The sequence below is a fragment of the Rhinopithecus roxellana genome, chromosome 3 (genome assembly GCF_007565055.1).
Source record: "Rhinopithecus roxellana isolate Shanxi Qingling chromosome 3, ASM756505v1, whole genome shotgun sequence".
In the NCBI taxonomy this organism is placed as follows: Eukaryota; Metazoa; Chordata; class Mammalia; order Primates; family Cercopithecidae; genus Rhinopithecus; species Rhinopithecus roxellana.
The window spans coordinates 92756769-92775362 of NC_044551.1; the positions used below are offsets into that span (position 1 = coordinate 92756769).

Sequence of the window (18594 nt, forward strand, 5' to 3'; positions counted from 1 at the left end):
CAAAGAATATATTACTAGCATAATATTAAACCTCCTCTTATGAATTGTCTTGCTTATAGAAATTTCTAATTTTACACACATATTTAGAGTACATAAAGCTAAGGATTAAGGTGGCTATAACCAGAGTGTTTGAAAACTGAGTAATTGAGAATTAGAGCTCTGTTGGAGACAGGATGGCAGCAAAGCAGTGAGTGTATATAGATCATAGAACAAAACAACAGATAGACTTTTTGCCACCCCAAATAGTGCCTCATTCAATAACGTATCAGCACTTCTCTTTACTGGCTTCAAATATACGACTGCATGACTAATATCCATAAAAAAACAGTCAACAGTTTCTGTCATTCCATTTCTAAAACTGTATAGAATTGAAAATATGTATGCTCTCATTAAGAAGGTAACGCTAAATTTTTTGGAAAAAAAAAAAAAAAAAAAAAAAAAAGGATATCAAGCTTCCCAAGATAGAAGGTCAAGGGACTGCTGAAATTTAGACATGATGCTTTTTGATATGGTCACCATCAGCACAGAGCATACATAATGGCCCCTGTAAAAAAGGTCTGCTTAGGAAGAAAATAACATATGCATGGGTATATGCGCAATGTGTATGTTAAAAAGAAGGAAAAGGAAAGAGCCTTTCGTTGGATTTGCTTTAAATACTTTTGCTTCTATGCAGGGCTTAAATTATATTTAAAAGATTTTTTTTTTTTTTTTTTTTGAGACAGAGTCTCACTCTGTTGCCCAGGCTGGAGTGCAGTGGTACGATATTGGTTCACTGCAACCTCTGGCTCCTGGGTTGGAGCAATTCTCCTGCTTCAGCCCCGTGAGTAGCTGGGATTACAGGTGTGCTCCATCACGCCCAGCTAATTTTTGTAATTTTAGTAGAGACAGGGTTTCGCCATGTTGGCCAGGCCGGTCTTCAACTCCTGACCTCAGGTGATCCACCCACTTTGGCCTCCCAGAGTGCTGGGGTTACAGGCATGAGCTACCGCCCTGGGCCTATTTAAAAGATTTCTATTTCAGTTGGGTAGAAAGACTGGAAGCCATTTGCTCCTTTATAGGAAGAGAAAGATGTAACTTAGGGATAAAAACCTGAAAGTAGGCTGGGCACAGTGGCTCATGCCCATAATCCCAGTATTTTGGGAGGCCAAGGCAGGCAGGTTGCTTGAGGTCAGGAGTTTGAGACCAGCCTGCCCAACATGGTGAAACCCTATCTCTACAAAAACACAAAAATTAGCTGGGTGAGGTCAGGACTTTGAGACTAGCCTGGCCAACATGGTGAAACACCGTCTCTACAAAAATACAAAAATTAGCTGGGTGTGATGGTGCACACCTGTAATTCCAGCTACTCAGGAGACTGAGGCAGGAGAATCACTTGAACCTGGGAAGTGGAGTTTGTAGTGAGCTGAGATGGCACCATAGCACTCCAGCCTGGGTGACAGAGCGAGACTATCTCAAAAACAAAAAACAAACAACAACAAAAAAAACCCTGAAAGCAAAGATGTTACATACTATATTAAAAACAGAGACTTTGTAAACATGAGGTTCTTTAAGTTACGGAGAGTCACAGGAGTACTCTAATTATCACATTCATAAAAGCCCCCTAATGAATGAGAAGAATTATAAGATAATTTACAAGGCTTGGTGAGCCATCCTACAGCTGCCCTAGTCTCTGATCTCCAATGCACTGGGCTGGGTACTGAGGAGACACCAACAAGGAGCAGTCAGAGAGTATGGAGAAGGATTTTCATTTCAGGAGGAGTGCTAAAATACACAGCTCCTCTTCCCACCTGTCACAGGCGTCATTCAGTCTCAGCCAATCAAGTTTGTGCGCAGAAAAGGCCTTTTACTGCTGAGTCGTATCTTCAGAACATAAACAGAAAAGGCTGGCTTCACCGGCGGGATGCATCTCTATTACCTAGATTTCTCTACCAATTAGGGAGCATCACAGTCATTACATATGTGCAGGCTCACTTTCATTTTTTAAGATATTTCGGTGAAATAAACAACAGACCAGAGATGCTGCAAGATAAAAGGAGCAGAGCTGCAGCATCAGGGAAACATTCTGATTTTAAGATCCCACTCTTTCCTCTCAGGGGAAGTCACACATTGCAAAATGTAGGAAGAGAAGATGGCTCTAAGTAGGTAAACTGTCAGAGAATGTTCTCTCAAGCAGGGTTTGGTTTAATTAAGCTGCAGCCAGCACTAGGTACTTTAAAAAGCAACATTCAAAACCCAAGTCCGTCCACCGTCTGCCACTCTTGCTTGGCTTGCTTTGAACAGCAGAGTTATTACATAATTTGCCTTTATAGTGTTTCGTGGCCACTTCCAGCTTTTGGGGGGTTAAAGGCGGAAGGATAGAGGTGATGGGTATTCAAAAACTCCTGTTAACTGTAAAAAGCCAGAAAGAAATGATTCTTTGTGTCGATTCCTAGGAATTTCAAAGAAAACGGTAGTGCGGGTGTCTGAATCCCCCAGGAGCTGTTCAGAAGACTTCAGCTGCGGCTGAGGCTGAGGCTGTGCAAAGAGGGGATAGAGTTGATGGCTAATTAGCTGTACTTATGTGGCACTGCATTGTTTCCAGGCTCTCCTCGCAAAACACAGGAGGGGCTTTGCATTTGAGAGATTAGAAACCCGCATTAAAGAGGCAGGATGGAGGTGCTGTCTGAACAAAGCGTTAGGGCAAAAGAGATTCAGGAATAGCCTTGCTGATGCACCTCCTCCTGGGGGGGGGCCATGGGGCCAGGTGGGCACACACCCCTCAGAAGTGAAGCTGGTGATGCTGCCTACTCCACAGACTGGCATCATGAGGCCGGCCACTGTGCCGTGCCCCACAGAGGACAGCTGTCAAGGCTGCTCCATATGACTGGGCCTGCCTGTCCCTTCCCCAAGTCACTGTGATAGAACCAACTGGGGCATCACTGATGCTCATCTAGAATTCTCTCTGCTCCTAATTTGCCATCCACATCTCGGGAAACCTGGGACATGGCTGTCCCTGTTACTACCTTCTAAAGGGCCTTTGTCCCTGACGTGCCAACCTCCTTCAGATAATCCTGTGGTCTTGGTCATTTATTTATATGTTCAGAAATATGTCCTTCAAAGGACAATCTAGTCCAATGGTCTCAAGCAGGGCAATTTTAACACCCAGGGGGACAAGCGGCAATGTCTGGGGACATTTTGGTTGTCGTGGCTGTGGCAAAAGTGCTAGTGGCATCCAGTGGGTCGAGTCCAGGGAGGCTGGAAAATACCCTGCAACGCACAGGCCAGCTCCCTGGAACAGAGAGGTATGCTGCCCCACATGTGACCAGTGCCAAGGCCGAGAGGCCCCGGTCAAGTTGTAAAACAGTATTGATAGACACACGCACACGTATGTTTATTGTGGCACTACTCACAACAGCAAAGACTTGAAACCAACCCAGTCCATCAATGACAGACTGGATTAAGAAAATGTGGCACATATACACCATGGAATACTATGCAGCCATAAAAAAGGATGAGTTCATGTCCTTTGTAGGGACATGGATGACGCTGGAAACCACCATTCTCAGCAAACTATCCCAAGAACAGAAAACCAAACACTGTATGTTCTCACTGATAGGTGGGAATTGAACAATGAGAACACTTGGACACAGGAAGGGCAACATCACACACCGGGGCCTGTCGTGGGATAGGGGGAAGGGGGAGGGATAGCATTAGGAGATATACCTAATGTAAATGACGAGTTAATGGGTGCAGCACACCAACATGGCACATGTATACATATGTAACAAACCTGCACATTGTGCACATGTACCCTAGAACTTAAAGTATAATAATAATAAAAGAAAACTAAACAAGACACCTGAAACAGAGTTTTAAGTCTATAAACTCACTGAAACTAAAATAGCAGCACTTTTAGGTGATGGGCTATATTTTCTATTAGAAGTGAAAAAGAAGTAGAAGAATGTGGTTCATCCATGGATAATGGCAGAGGAGAGTTGCTGCACAGAAATGCACAGTCGTGACCTTTGCAGGCTCATGAGATATGTTGCTTCCAGGACATGAAATATCATGCCTTGAGTCAACAAGTTCCCAGCATATGGTGAGGTGAAGGCCGAGAGAGACTGTACTCGAACCAGCCAAGAGGAACGGGCGGCAGCTGAAAGAAGCAGATGGTTAGAAAGGAAATGGTATTAAGCGGCAAAAGAAAGAGTATGGTTACTAATGAGAAAATGAAAACTGGAAAGAAAGAAAAACCACCTGTGATATTAGGAAATGGAAGCCTAGGAGCATCGAAATGTCGTGAGGAGCAGATCCGTGAAGTGATAATAAAAAATCAAGTCCATGAACAGAAACTGTCACTGACATTTAGAGTGATTAAGATAAATTCCGCTTTGTGTATTGAAAGTCTTAAAAGCATGCATTTGGTCTAGTTATTTCACTTCTAAGAATTCATTCTTAAGAAGTGATTAAGGGGGTAGGTGAGATTTAACTACACAGATGTTGATTACAGTTTACATTAGTACAAACTTGGAAGCAACCTGATTTTCTAGGAATAGGGGATTGGTTCGCCACATCATGGTATTCCTCTACCATGGAGTTCACAGTAGTTATTCCGCATTCCAGTGTGAAGAACTGCTTACCGGCAAGGAAAAATGTCAGTCTGTGTCAAATGATAAGCTGTCATAAAGCGGTCAGCAAAGCGACACAGAGCAGACTTGTGCCTACATCTTCCTGCCCATCAGTGGTGTGCCAAGGTGGGCAGTGGGGGCTGTCATCCGGGGGCAGGTAGTAAGAGACTGCAGTCTTTGCAGGGAATGTACAGGCAATGAAATGAGTACAAGTTGGGTTTTTGTTCATTACCATGTGCAGACAATGCTACACGATTTCACTGGTAAGAGACCCCTCCCCACAAGGATAGAGAGCCCCCTACTCCCTACACACCTTGAATAGGCCACTACATGTCTTTTTTCTTTATTAAGAGTATGCCCAAGGTTCACCTAGGGTCATGGTTGTCACAAAAGACTACAATTCCCAGCCTCCCTCGCAGCTCTGGTGCCACTACGGAGTCAGTCTCGGCCACAGGGATGTAACAGTGATGTGTGCAGCTTCTGGGTGGGGCCCTAAAGGAAAGGGTACTCCTGTCTTCTTTCCCCATTTCCACTCCTGAACTATGGATGTGGAGAGCCAGACTCTTGATCATGAGGAGGAAGGCAGCACCCTGAAGATGACAGCCCCATAAAATACAAGGAGCCTGACTTCTGAAGACTCAAGAGACTGGAGTTCTCTATCAGTGAAAATACACTTACTGACTATAAGACCTTATGAATTTTGCTGTCTGATACGGCCTCTAACAGAAAAACATCTGAAAGGATATATGCCGAGATATAAGTTGTAATTGTGAATCTCTCTAGGAGGAGGCATGCGAAGGTGTGGGTATTATTTTCTTCTCGGAGCTTAGTGCTATTTTACTCACATATTATTTACATGTTAAGTGTGTACATGTATACCTAGATATTTATCATTAATATCTATTTTGTCTGAAATGAGAAGAAACTGTTATTTAAAGTTCAAATCTCCATTGTGGTCATTTTAACTACTAATAAAATTCAAGTTTGTGCTTTGGGACATGCATGCTGTTTGTTTAGCGATAGAATCTCACTTTTGGGTCAAGAGCATCCAAATGACACAGCAGGGAACGTGTGAGGCTGTTGAAGAAGTGGTGGCCAATACTGATATCCTGAAAATCCAAGAAAACCTTGTAGGTGATAGCATTTCATGATATCTCATAATACCTTCAGTGCAAATAATTTGTTTAGTCTGGCAGGATCAAAAGTCCTGCTTCTCCTGGGATACTGTGACACACACGCATATACCTTTGTTGCATATTAACTTAAGTTCTTAGATGATAATAGTAATTTAGATGGTGCATTCGTTTTGGTGGTGATTGCAGATTCAGAATACCGACTAACAAGATAAATGCAGCACTCTCATGAGAGACTGGGGAACAGCTCAAAACACAGGGAGGGAGGACTGCGGAAGACGTTTGGCTCACAGCGGCCCTTAGGGGCCAAGTCTCACCAGGAAAGAAACCCATGAGTCTGGGAAAAGTCACAGTTATGAGCATCCACCCACAATGAAACCCACAGCAAGGGCTAGGGGCCACCACAGGCCACAGTGTAATTGGGGCCAGGCATTGGGCTAGAAGTCACAGACTGAAATAAGACCCACACAGTCCTTTGCCCCAGAAAATTGGCTCTCTTTGAGGATCAGTTGCTATACTTACCCCATAATATGATAATAACTAGCAGAGAAGTTTAAATAAAATTATGGAGAAGTAGATTAGGGAGCAACAGTTTACTTGAAAGAAGTTTCGGAAAGACAGAGGGGATGTTTAATCTGCTCTTGAATGATTATTCTCCAAGTAGTGAGTGGGGAAAGGGAGGAAAGGGAGGGCCAGGCAGTGGAACAGCACGAACAGAAGCCTAGAGGCTGGTCTGTGGGATCCTCAGATAGGCCAGGAAAGTGGGAGAACAAGAGGCCTTGAAAGCTCTTCCAAGACATATCTTTCATCGTGGGAAAAATAAGGGAGCACTGAAGTTTTACACAGAATCCCATTCCTATTGCTTTTATGTATAAAATAGCACCCTGTATATCACTGGTGAATCTTCCAGTCATCTATGCATTTGGCATCTACAACTTAAGAAAGACGTGAAAAAGAGCAAACATATTTCCTCTTAAATTGACTACAGCATACTCAGTGGTGAAACAAAGATTATCATGAAAGAAGAACTACCAGATAAAAAGAGTGGATCAGAATCCTGTTTGAATGGATAGGTTTGTCTCCTCACCCATGCGGATAGATATATATTTTTTACCCATTTGAATTAAATAACTTTAATTTATAAGCTAAAAAGGGAGGTTTTGAATTCCAGCAGGTCCTGCTTATTTAGTTTTTGTTTTTCTCAGTGGCCCTCTGCACACGGCCAATCTCACACCACGAGCATCTTGAAGAAGGTCTGACCTGGCCAGCAGCTGGTGGAGGACAATGTCCCGTCACCTCCAAACCACGTCGAAACAGTACCCACTTCAGGACACCATCACAGGATCGCTGGCCATAGACCAAGGTGAAAAACCAAAAAATGCTTATTGCTACAAAAGGTGCAAAATGTAAATGAATCCATTTTGTTTCCTCCTATTTCCCTGGACCCCAATCTTCGGATTCCCCCCACCAACGCTGCAGTGACAGGCTGCTGGCACAAGGCCCTGCTGAGGGCAGGGAGGGTCCTGCTGGGGGAGATGCACCTTCTTGGCAGATGACATGCAGACTGTTTCATGGGAGGTTTTGCCCAAAATGGACTAGAGAAACTAGCAATTCCTTAGAATTCAGCAACAGGCACAGAGCAGATTCAGAAATGGATGAGTTGGCAAGGACCTCTTAGACCAGAATATGAAGCACAGAGTGTCAAACACTTCTGCACATGGGAGCTCACAGTCTGGTACTTCTTTTTTTTTTTTTTTTTCTTGCTGCAGTTTATTTATTTATTTATTTTAATTTTTGTGGGTACATAGTAGATATATATATATATATTTATGGCATACATGGAGTTTTTTTTTTTTTAATTATACTTTAAGTTCTAGGGTACATGTACATAACGTGCAGGTTTCTAGACTAGAATGGCCTAGAAGTCTGATACTTCTCGTATGGTTCAAGAGAAACCATTTCTTGAACTAAGAGCATGCATGCAACATATTTTTGTATCATATATTTTATTGAATTATCCCTATGGGGATTTTTTTTTAAAAGTTTCTGAGATTTTTCTTACAGGTAAATTTGACATGCAGAATATTATAGTGTCTTTTAAAGGTCAAGAATACCAATGCCAAAGTCAAGGGTCAACATAAATTTCTGGGCTAGAAAAAGCTCTAGAGGCCATCATTAAACCAATTATTATTTGTATCACTTTTATTCTTGTTATAATATTTGGCTACTCTGTCCTGGAAGGTCTGTGTTGTAGACTAGATAACCTTTCATTTTCCAAAATCTCTTACACCTTTCAGTGAGGTATAAATTTCTCTGAAAAAAACCATACACTTTTATAAGCATACATTAACTTCGTGCCTTTATGAACATTAGTTTTTAAAGGCCATTTGCAAAGATTACAAATGTAATTTCCATTGTAGAAAATTTATAAATACAGAAGTACAAAAAGAATCGATCATTGTCTTCTCCTGGATCTTACTCTGCTTTTTCAAGAAACACACACATTTTGTACATGCAGATAGCATTTTGTATTTGCATATGAGACATATCATACAAAACTGGCCAGACTATATCTGTACCATCTATACCTATATTTATGTACACACCTGTTTCTATATTGCTTTTTTCCACTTTACTTGTATTATATATTTTCTCTAATCTCTAAATACTCTTTAAAAACCTGACTTGATATGTAGTAGAGATTCCAGGGGACAAATGATATCCACCATTTTTACATCTGCAAACCTAGAACTCTCTGTAAGCTCCTTGATGAGATAAATCAGTTTCCAGGCCCTGAAGTTAACCTCTGTTCCATTGTTAGCAAAGGTGGGCCTGCTTTGTCCTCCCATCGCTCCCTGTCCTGGTGGGGCCTGTGGTGAGGGGTTTGTTCTCTCAGGAGCAGCCCAGGACAGGGGCAGAGGCTGTTCTGATGCATCAGGGTTGTGAGTTGCTGCCTAGCGGTCTTCATTTTGCTGCAGGGGAACCTACTACCAGTTGCAGCAGGTGAGGGCCATTCTGTTCTCAAGAGGCCTCCGGCTCTGGCTGAATACTGTTCTGAATTCATTTGAATTGTCCCCCATGGCCAAGCTTCTAATGCCATCCTGTGGAAGGGCTGTGAATTCTCTGTTACCCCCATTTCCAATGGGACATGTGAGACTGAAAATCCAAACGCTTCAAAACCAGTGATTACATACACGTTGGATCTTTGGCCTCCCTGTCTCTCTCTCTGTTTCCCTTCTTTTACCACATCTCCTATTCCACCCATCCCTGTCACTTGGATGGCGCCAAACCCAGCTCCGACAATGCCCTAAGTAAATGTGTGAATTAACACAGCACCTGCTCAGAGGTGGAATGTCAGAGCCTGCTAGGGCCTCGGGTGTCTTTTTTTCTTTTTTAAGTAATTTCCTATCTTGGCTCAACTGCGAGACATGGGGGAAGTCATTTCATGTCCCACCGTCTCAGCTGTGAAATTCCCACAGGAAAATTGTGCAGATGCATTAGTGATTTTACCTCCTGATGAAAATGCAGGGCTCATTCTCTATATATTGAGGAAATATTAAAGTTGCAATTAGGGAAGGGGATAATTGCATGCAGCTGCAAGCAGCCCGCATCACCTGATCTTGGGATTTCTTTTTCTTCTTCTTCTTGCCCCAGCAACCAGAGCTCTCAGCGTCCTTGCCATTGGCCTCGCCACAGAGTAGCCCGTCCAGCTCGTCCGTGCCCATGTGCTGTCCCTGAGACGTTTCTGCCGCCAGCCGGTACGAGAGGTTCCTTAAAATGCACACACAGTTTTCAACGGTCTGCAGAACCCAAAAAGAAAAGGGGGAAACAGAGGAAGGAATGAATAAAACTAGCATTCAGCACTCCATTCTTCCACCTGGAAAGGCATCTTTCTCCACGGTCACATTTCTCTTTGGAAGTGTTTAGCTGACAGCTGCTGAAAGCTCCCCTGACAGCCACAGTGGAAAACAATTAGAGAAACTTGGAAAGGTCTTAGGACCTTTTCTCCCCCGCAAAGAAATGACTTATCAGCAATAGTTACTTCTATAAACATCTGTTACTGTTGAGTGAAATTCACTTGTGAGAAGGGAATAATGTACAACCACGAGAGATCCCAAATATCATCCACTAACACACAGTGCCCCACCTCTGACTCCTGGGCTGGGGATTGGGGATCGGATAATGAGGAGTCAAAGACTTAGAATTTTGGTCAGCTCTGGTGGGGGACATATTTACTGCCCACCAGAGCATTTTCTGAGTGTCAAGGCCACAGGTGCAAACCAGGGTTGTCCCAGGAAAGTGAGGGGCTGTGATCACCTGAGGGCATAAATATTTTTAGTCTCCATTGTTTTGAGATGCCTGATACTCATGTTTTCTTAGCCAAAGGTTAAATAATGGTTAAGGCCACCTGTTGTGGAGCTGTACACCTGTAGAACCCTAGCTGTCTGATTTAGATGTGGGACTTTGGAATGCACTTGACATGTCTGGGACACGGTGTACCCTTCTGTAAAATGGTCATAACAGGACCCACATCTTAGGTTGCTTGTGCATGAGGTGAGCTAAAATATGGTGCGGTAGGCAGAATAATGGCCCTCCCACAAGGTCTACATCTTAATCTCTGGAACCTGCGAATACGTTAGGTCACATGGCTGGGAGGAGGTGGGAGTTGTTAAGCTAATCAGCTGCTTGTCACATGGGGAGGTTATCCAGATTGTTTGGGTGGGCCTGCTGTCATCACAAGGTGCCTGTACATCAAAGAGGAAAGCAGGAGAGTCACAGTGATGTGATGTGAGAAGGATGTAGTTGGCCATGGCCGGATCTGAAGATGGTGGAAGGCGCCACAAGCCAAGGTATGTGGGCAGGGTCTAGATACTGGAATAGGGAAGGAAATAAATTCTCCCCAAGAGCCTCAAGAAGGAACGCAGACCTTACCACATTTTAAGTTTTTCCCAGTGAGACCCATTTCAGACTCCTGGTCTCTAGAGCTATAAGATCATAAACCTGCATTGGGTTCAGCTACCAAGTTTGTGGTCATTGGTTACGACAGCAACAGGAAAGTAACACAGCGCGCAAGTACTGGGAAGAAAGCTGGGCCACAGCAAATGCTCTTCAAAGGTTCGTATCATTGACGATGGCAGGAGACGGCACAGTGCAGAGGTCCAGAGCATGTGATCTAGGACTGCTGGCTTGGCTTATGATCCTGGGCCCACCATTTCACAAGCTGTGGGGCCCTGGTCAAAGTGCTTAATCTTTCTGTGCTTCTATTTTCTTATTTGTAAATAGAGAGTCATATTAACAGTATCATGTACAGGCTGGGAGCGGTGGCTCACACCTGTAATCCCAGCACTGTGGGAGGCCGAGATGGGTGGATCACGAGGTCAGGAGATCGAGACCATCCTGGCTAACAAGGTGAAACCCTGTCTCTACTAAAAATACAAAAATTAGCCAGGTGTGGTGGCAGGTGCCGGTAGTCCCAGCTACTCGGGAGGCTGAGGCAGGAGAATGGTGTGAACCCAGGAGGCGGAGCTTGCAGTGAGCCGAGATTGTGCCACTGCACTCCTGTCTGCGTGACAGAGCGAGACTCCTTCTCGAGAAAAACAACAACAACAACAACAACAAAAACAGTATCATGTACAGGGCAACAGTGAGGGTTAATAAGTTTGAATATTTTTGAATATTCTTTGAATAGTGTCTGCTCAAAAGTATTTGCTAAAATACCAGCTGTAATAACTTGTGATTGCTGAGAAGAGGGGTGAGCAAACTGCCGCCCAGGGGCCCGATGCAGCCCACAGCTGGTTGTGCATGACAGGTTGTTTTCCTGGAGGACACCCAGGCCCATTTGTTTATGAATGATCTGTAGCTGCCTTCATGGTACAATGCAGAATTACATGGCTGTGACTGAGACAGTATGGCCCACAACACTACGAATATTTATTCTCTGACCTTTTGCAGAAAACGTTTGCTGGTTAAGACAAAGCTGACCTTTTGACTCCAGGAACCATGGAAAGAGGGGAAAAATATCCAATTTTTAAAAGCGGCAAAATTATCATGGGAAAAGAAAAATAAACTGAGCCAAGTTTTATTTGAAGAATCTTACCAAGTTGGCTATCATTTTTTCAGGCACCTGCTACGTAACAGCCAGCCGCGAAGGCACATAATACAATTCCATTGTACAGGTGAAGGCGAGGACAGTTAAAGCTGTGAGTACCTCCCACCAGACTGAGCTGCTTCTCTGCAGTCCTGGGGTGGGACTGGAATGGGCCGGGGCTGCTGGGATCGCAGTCCTGCACAGCTTCCCTCCACTGGCTAGAATCTGGTGAAAGGTAGCGGGTGTCCTGTACTTATTACCGTGGGCATGAAAATTTACGAGGAAAACCAGTTTTCAGAAAGTATCTCTGGAGCCTCTGTCATTCCAGACCTTTCTTGTCAGCTTTTCAAGGTGTCATGGGCTGCTAATCCCACAGGCTCTGAGTCAACCTGATTTTCTATTCCAAGCATCCTCTCAGCATCAAAAACTGGACTGGCATGAAAGCAGGTAAACTCAGGGCAATGCATGAAAGAGAGAAACGACTCTCATTGAAAGGAAAATGTTATGGCATAAGTCAGAATGATTTTTAAATCAGCTCAAACTGATTTTTCTTACATCAAAGACTTGGGAGAATAAACTTCTTTCTCATCCCACTGTTCGTCTTCCCCGGAGGCATCGCTGTTCCTCTGTTTAACAAATGACTACTGGGGAGTCAATCTGCAGTTGTGAAAAATGCTTTATAATCGAGCTGCAGCTGGGGAGATGATTTGGGAAGCTAGAAGGAGGAGAGAAAGTAGGGATGGGGGTGGGTGGGGAGGGAGGAATGGGGGAAGGAAGGTCACAGGGACCACATTTATCTTTCATTTAAGCCTCCTGGAGTTTTGCAGTCTGGGTTGGTTTGGGAGAGTTACTTAATTCAAGAGCTTTTCTCTAAGGGGATGAGAAGAAAGAGAAGACAAAAGACTTGGGAGCCTAGCAGGAGGGTGGCAGCCGGTAGCTTTGCTTGGGACGTCCATTGCTGTCAGCAGCGCTTTCAGCAGTTGTTTTTGGTTACCAGGGTCATTTTGATTCCTTATTTTCTCTTAGAAAGGGTTAATCTGGAAGTTGTAGAGTGCTCTACCATGTCATCCAGTCAACACACTGGACCAATTACAGGACCAGAGCCACAAGCTTGTATGGAATCCAGGCTCTTTTATGTTTTAACTTCTCGGGCCTTAAAAAGAAGGTGTACTCATTCGGCCCCCTCACCCTCAAGTTGTCATTGTGAAAGCTCAAAAGCAGCCAAGCAGAGGGCTGAGTGGAAAATGACGGTACCATAATAATACGTTAAAACTCAACCGCACAGTCCAGCCAAAGAATCACCTACTGAGTAGCTGATCACATCTGATCCTTTCGACAGCCTTGGCATTCAGCTATGAGTATGCTCCTTGTCACAGAGTTGAGGTCACTTGGATATGGTGCTCCAGCCAGTGGGAGGTGGAGATGGCACAGTCCACTGGCACTGTCTTGATGCCAGCTCAGGGCTCTTCTTACTCCACCAGGGATATCTGGGTTTTCTGACTCCAGCCCTGAATACTCCCAATTATTTCAACTTCCTCTTTTGGGGAAAATGTGGACACTAGAAAAGATGACGTACAAGGTCTCTTGTACAGGTGACAGGGTTTTAGGAATCCGGTCATCTGACAGAAAGAAGATGTTTGTGCCATGTTGGTTCTTGAACCACGGCTCCTGAAGGATGCCTTAACCTTTGGTGCTGGTGACTGCACTTAGCCGAAGCATGAGGCTGTTGACTCTTATTTTATTTTCAGCTGCACGGTCCAGCTAGTATCAAAGCTCTTTTCGTAGCCATCACAGTAAAAGGTATAGTCTCCCAGTGCCTCACTCTTTTACCACTCTGAATATGACGGTGCTGAGCATTGCCGCTTCAGTGATTTACTTTCAGGAGCCCTTTGAAAACGCATGTGTCTGTTATGCTAACAAGCATTTGTAAATATTCAAGACATCTTGACTGGACATTTGTTTAGGAATTTAATTTTCCTGTCGATGATACTAAATGGTCTAAAATGGTCATGTAAGGGCTCTGTGAAAGGGGAATGCTTACTCTTTGTTACATTATGTTCATCTCTGAAACTAAAAACGCACAGTCAGGGAATGGATGTGAACCCAGCTGAGCAGAAGTTAAAAGATGAGAAGCAGTGCTCACGATGGGGGTGAACTAGTACTCAAAGGGCTGACGTCCCAGAGGCACCTTGTGTTCAGATCTTCGGGGAGTACGGCTCAGGCATCAGTGATTTTCTAAATTTCTTGGTAACTTTAATGTGCAGTCAGGGTTGGGAAGTGCTATGCTAACTTATACACACAACCAATTAATGACTATATGGATAGAAACACTTTTGTTTGCTCTTTATCTAACTTTGTAACTAAATTACATTATACCAGATTCCCAATTAGAGAGTCATATTAAAGCTCTATCTACCATGGCAGGTTCTTAATCTAAGATGTACATCAAATTACCTGATGAACTTTTAAAGGTACAAAAATTTGTGATCAGAGTTAGACAGTTGGGTTCAGAGAACTACAATAGGGTCTGGGCAGACGTATTTACAGGAACACTTCAAAGGCAATTCTAATAAACAGTCAGAATGAAAACCATAGGATTAAGGCCACGGTTCATAACCAGGGCCAATTTTGCTCCCTGCAGGACATGTGGCAATGTCTGGAGACGTTGTTGTTTGTTACTGGGGTGGGGATGGGGGCTGCTACTGGTATCCAGTGGGCAGAAGCCAGGGAGGCTGCTACGCACCCTGCAGTGCACAAGACAGTCCCATGACAAAGAATAATTCGCCCCAAAATGTCAATAAGGGTGGCTCTTGAGAAATCCTTATTAAGAAATCACATTTATTACCTGTATTACTTTATGACTATTGGTAAAGTTTGTGTTTATAACAGCATATTATGAAATTACAAACTTATATGAATGAATCAAACTTATTAAAGACTAAATAAAATAGCTCAAACACTGGAGAAGCCCACCCAATTCTATTCTGGCTTGTGAACTAAAACACTGAATAGACTTCAGTGACTTACTTTGTTGGGAAGCCCCATTTATTTAGCACTGTGACATTTATTTAGACCTTGCAGGCCTTTTAAAATGGCACTTAATGTAATCAACAGTTGTTAAAAAGTAAGTTTATAAGAATATGGGATTATTCAAATCCCAAGGTTGGGCACGGTGGCTTACACCTGTAATCCCAGCACTTTGGGAGGCTGAGGTGGGTGGATCACTTGAGGTCAGGCATTTGAGACCAGCCTGGCCAATGTGGTAAAACCGCATCTCTATTAAAAAAAAAAAAAAAAAAAAAAAAATAGCCAGGCGTGGTGGCGCATGCCTGTACTCTTAGCTACTCAGGGGGCTGAGGCAGGAGAATCACTTGATCCCAGGAGGTGGAGGTTGCAGTGAGCCTTGACTGCACCACTGTGCTCCTGGGTGACAGAGCTCGGGTGACAGAGCGAGACTGTCACAAAAAGTAAAAAAAAAAAGCAGGCAGTTTTAACATCTTGTCTTTTCTTTTGAAAGTGCGTTACATTAAATAAAAACTAGAAGCTTGTGGTATTCAAGTTTATACACTCATCTGGAATACCTGTGGTTTGAGTAACTTAGAACAATCTGCATATTTACTCATGGCTGATCAGAAGTTAGGTATCTCGTTCCATGCTAGAATTAGAAGCCCAGTCTAAAAAGTGTTGGATTCTTATAAGGAAACCAGGAGAGAGTTCAGAAGGAAAGTCTGAATTACTGCATTGGCTCTCCAGGGTTGTTCGCTATTGTTGAGTCCCGTGGGAGTCTTTATTCTCGAACACACTTAATCTATGCAAACATAACCAACCTTGCTATCGATCTCACTGCTCCCCAGCGCAGACTGGATCACGTACAGCAAGGCATCCGTAAGCCCATCACACTCTCTCATCCTTCTGCGGGCCTCCTCTCCGGCCGAACTAACATTCCTGCAAAGTAAAAGGACACGTCAGCAGTCTTTACGGCTGTCACCAAAAGAATGTCTTTCCATGCCCATCTGCTCTCATAGTTTGAAAGGAAATGCTTTCTCCCCCACTTTTTCGGAATGCTTATCAAGAATATATCTTTAGTGAATAGGGATGGCTTCCACAAAACACATCCCAGAATTGGGTAAGTCACAGATGTCTGTAATGCCACTCCTGGAATAGACAATGAAGAATTCCTAATATGGGATCTGTGAGTCACACGATTGCGGAGGGTGGGGGACTTTCAGAAAGTCTTCTAGGTTTACTTCATGTACAATCAGAAGCTTTTTGATTCAAAGGATTCTTCTTTGAGAGGTCTGAAACACTTTCAAAGACAGAGCTTGTAACTTCTGAAATATTTTAGACATCTAAATTTGTCTGCCACAAAGATACCTACCTTGGCCCAGCCAGAAGTAGACTTGTAGGAATTTATTCTAAGGACATAGTTAGAGGGTTCTGTGACAGTGTAGTCACTGGGATGTGCATGATACCTCTTATGGGAAGCAGCTGCTCCAAGCTCTTTTCTGTACTAGCACATGCTGAGCTAATGGCAACAAACGGGGCCTACTGTAATGAAATGTGCAGCTACGAAGCAGAGAGATCTTCTAGTCCTACAAGAGACAGAGATAATCTGAAGGAAAATCTTGGGGTGCTTTTAGTTATTCTACCACCTGAGAGTATGTTGTTCTTCTCCTACCCACGGTTAGCATATGGTTCCAGTAGAGAATTTCTGCGATGACTTACTACAGGCAACACAACCTGTAAAAGGGAGGCTGGAGGAGGTGAGTTAGTGGGTGGTACAAAGGGATTGAAAGAATTTAAGGACCTTGGGGACAGTGGTAGAAAAAGAAGGATGATTCTCAAACTTAGGGAGCATCGGAATCCTCTGGAGGGTGCGTGCGGTACAGACTGCTGGCTGCATGCCGGAGTCTCTGACTCAGAACATTGGGGTAGAGTCAGATAAGCTGCATATACTTGGTGGTGCTGATGTTGAGAACTCACACCCCAGTTCTCTACAGAGGGTCTGGCTGGGAGGAGGGTCGTGTTTTTGCTGACTGCTGGGGCAGCCATGAGGCAGATCCCAAGGATCTGGAAGCCTGGACGGAGTCTGGAGAAGTTGAAGAAGTTGAATGAAATGAATCTCCAGCCCACTATAATTGACCCAGGTAGTCTCATTTCATATTCACAACATGTTTTGCTGTTGTAGTAAATTCTATTTTACAGATGATAAAACCAAGCCTCAGAGGTTGTCCAAGGCCATGCAGTAAGTGTGTCTCTGCTTCAGATGGCCAGGATACTGGAGCTCAAACCCAGAGAAGACCAAGGACTGAGATTTTGAGGAATCAATCTGTTTGCAATTAGCCTCCCCCTTCACACTCTCTTGGCTCTTTGAATCTCCTTTACTGATCACCATTGATTTCGTATTGGAATTATTTGGCTGTGACCTCATTACTGCACTGGGACTTTCTGGAGGATAGAAGGCATGTCAGTCCTATGTCTCTACCTAGCATTCGGCTGAGGAGGAGCTGGAACAAAACCTGTGAAGATGGGAAAGAAAGGGCTTCAGGCCTGATGTCAAATACGAATGCAGAATATGGTTTTTTAAGATTTAAAATAAAATAGGTTTCATGTTAAAATGCCACTGAACATAAATCGTTTTTTTTTGATACCTAAAAAGTTCCACAGACGTATTCAGATAGGCTCTATCAGCGGCACTTCTGTGTAACACCGGGAAAGGTTATATAATTCAAATTAGTATTTTTGGCATTTGCTGATCTTCAAATATAAACAAAATTTCTCAGCTTCTTAGATAATATAACTAGGCAAATATTGACAGCATTTTTATGTAAAATTTCATAAATTCCATCCTGTGATGGCCAACTTTTGTTTCTGACACAATCTGTGGTGCGGGCCAGAGAGGAACTAACTTTCTGCTAGGGTAAAGGTGGTGAGAGGCATTTGGATATTATTTTAAACTAAAAGAATGGCCCTTTTAAAGGAGCATTTTAGCTCATTCCTTCTTGAAATGATTTTCACCAGGTTGAGCTGTGAAGCTGTTAAAATAATAAGTTTGTCAAAGATTCTGAATCAGACCTCTTTGGCCAGAAGAATGTTGTGTGGTAATGTGTGATTATGTTTGGCTCTTTAGCGCAGCACATTATTATTTCCAAATAGGATTAATGAAATTCAGGCTGGCAAGCAACTTAAGGTAGCATGTATACACCCTGATCTGAAAAAGCCCTCTACAGCTCTTCTTTGACTAATGTGCTCAGTCTTTCCTTTGAGTATCCTTTCTTTGGAGGCAGGTTGCCTCCTGATTCACTGATAAACTTTCTAATGATCAGTCCTAATTTCACCGGTAATCATTAAACATACGGGACCAACCAATAGGAAATAATCAAAATGAACAACTTAACATCAGAAGCTGTCAATACTAATCTTAGCATTTTTCTTTATTCTAGTTTCTATTCCATTCTAGTTCAGTCTCCTCCAAAATTTAAAATGTTATTAATTGGCTACTATATTACAATGTGTAAGATATTTGAAAAATGTGACAGATTAATAACTTAAGGTCTCAGCAGAGAAGGGGAGTGACTGAGATACATTCATACCCACACAGCACCTAAGATATAGACTTCAAGAGGGGGTTATCATACTGTCTGCAGGCATGATGAGGCTCAGTATACATACAGACTTCAAGAGGGGGTTATCATACTGTCTGCAGGCACGATGAGGCTCAGTATACATACAGACTTCCAGAGGGGGTTATCATACTGTCTGCAGG

At 43.3% G+C, this 18594-nt stretch overlaps 1 protein-coding gene across 7 annotated transcripts in view; it reads right to left on the reverse strand.

Moving 5' to 3' along the window:
• The window catches only part of CTNND2 (catenin delta 2), a 943187-nt gene that overhangs the window by 130203 nt on the left and 794390 nt on the right, over window positions 1-18594 (reverse strand). For all 7 annotated transcript variants that reach the window (XM_010356592.2, XM_030927650.1, XM_010356588.2 and 4 more), the window contains 2 exons: window positions 15656-15773; window positions 9355-9540 (listed from right to left, as the gene is read on the reverse strand). In XM_010356592.2, the coding sequence (XP_010354894.1) occupies window positions 9355-9540; window positions 15656-15773 (304 nt within the window). The remainder of the gene's footprint in view (window positions 1-9354; window positions 9541-15655; window positions 15774-18594) is intronic.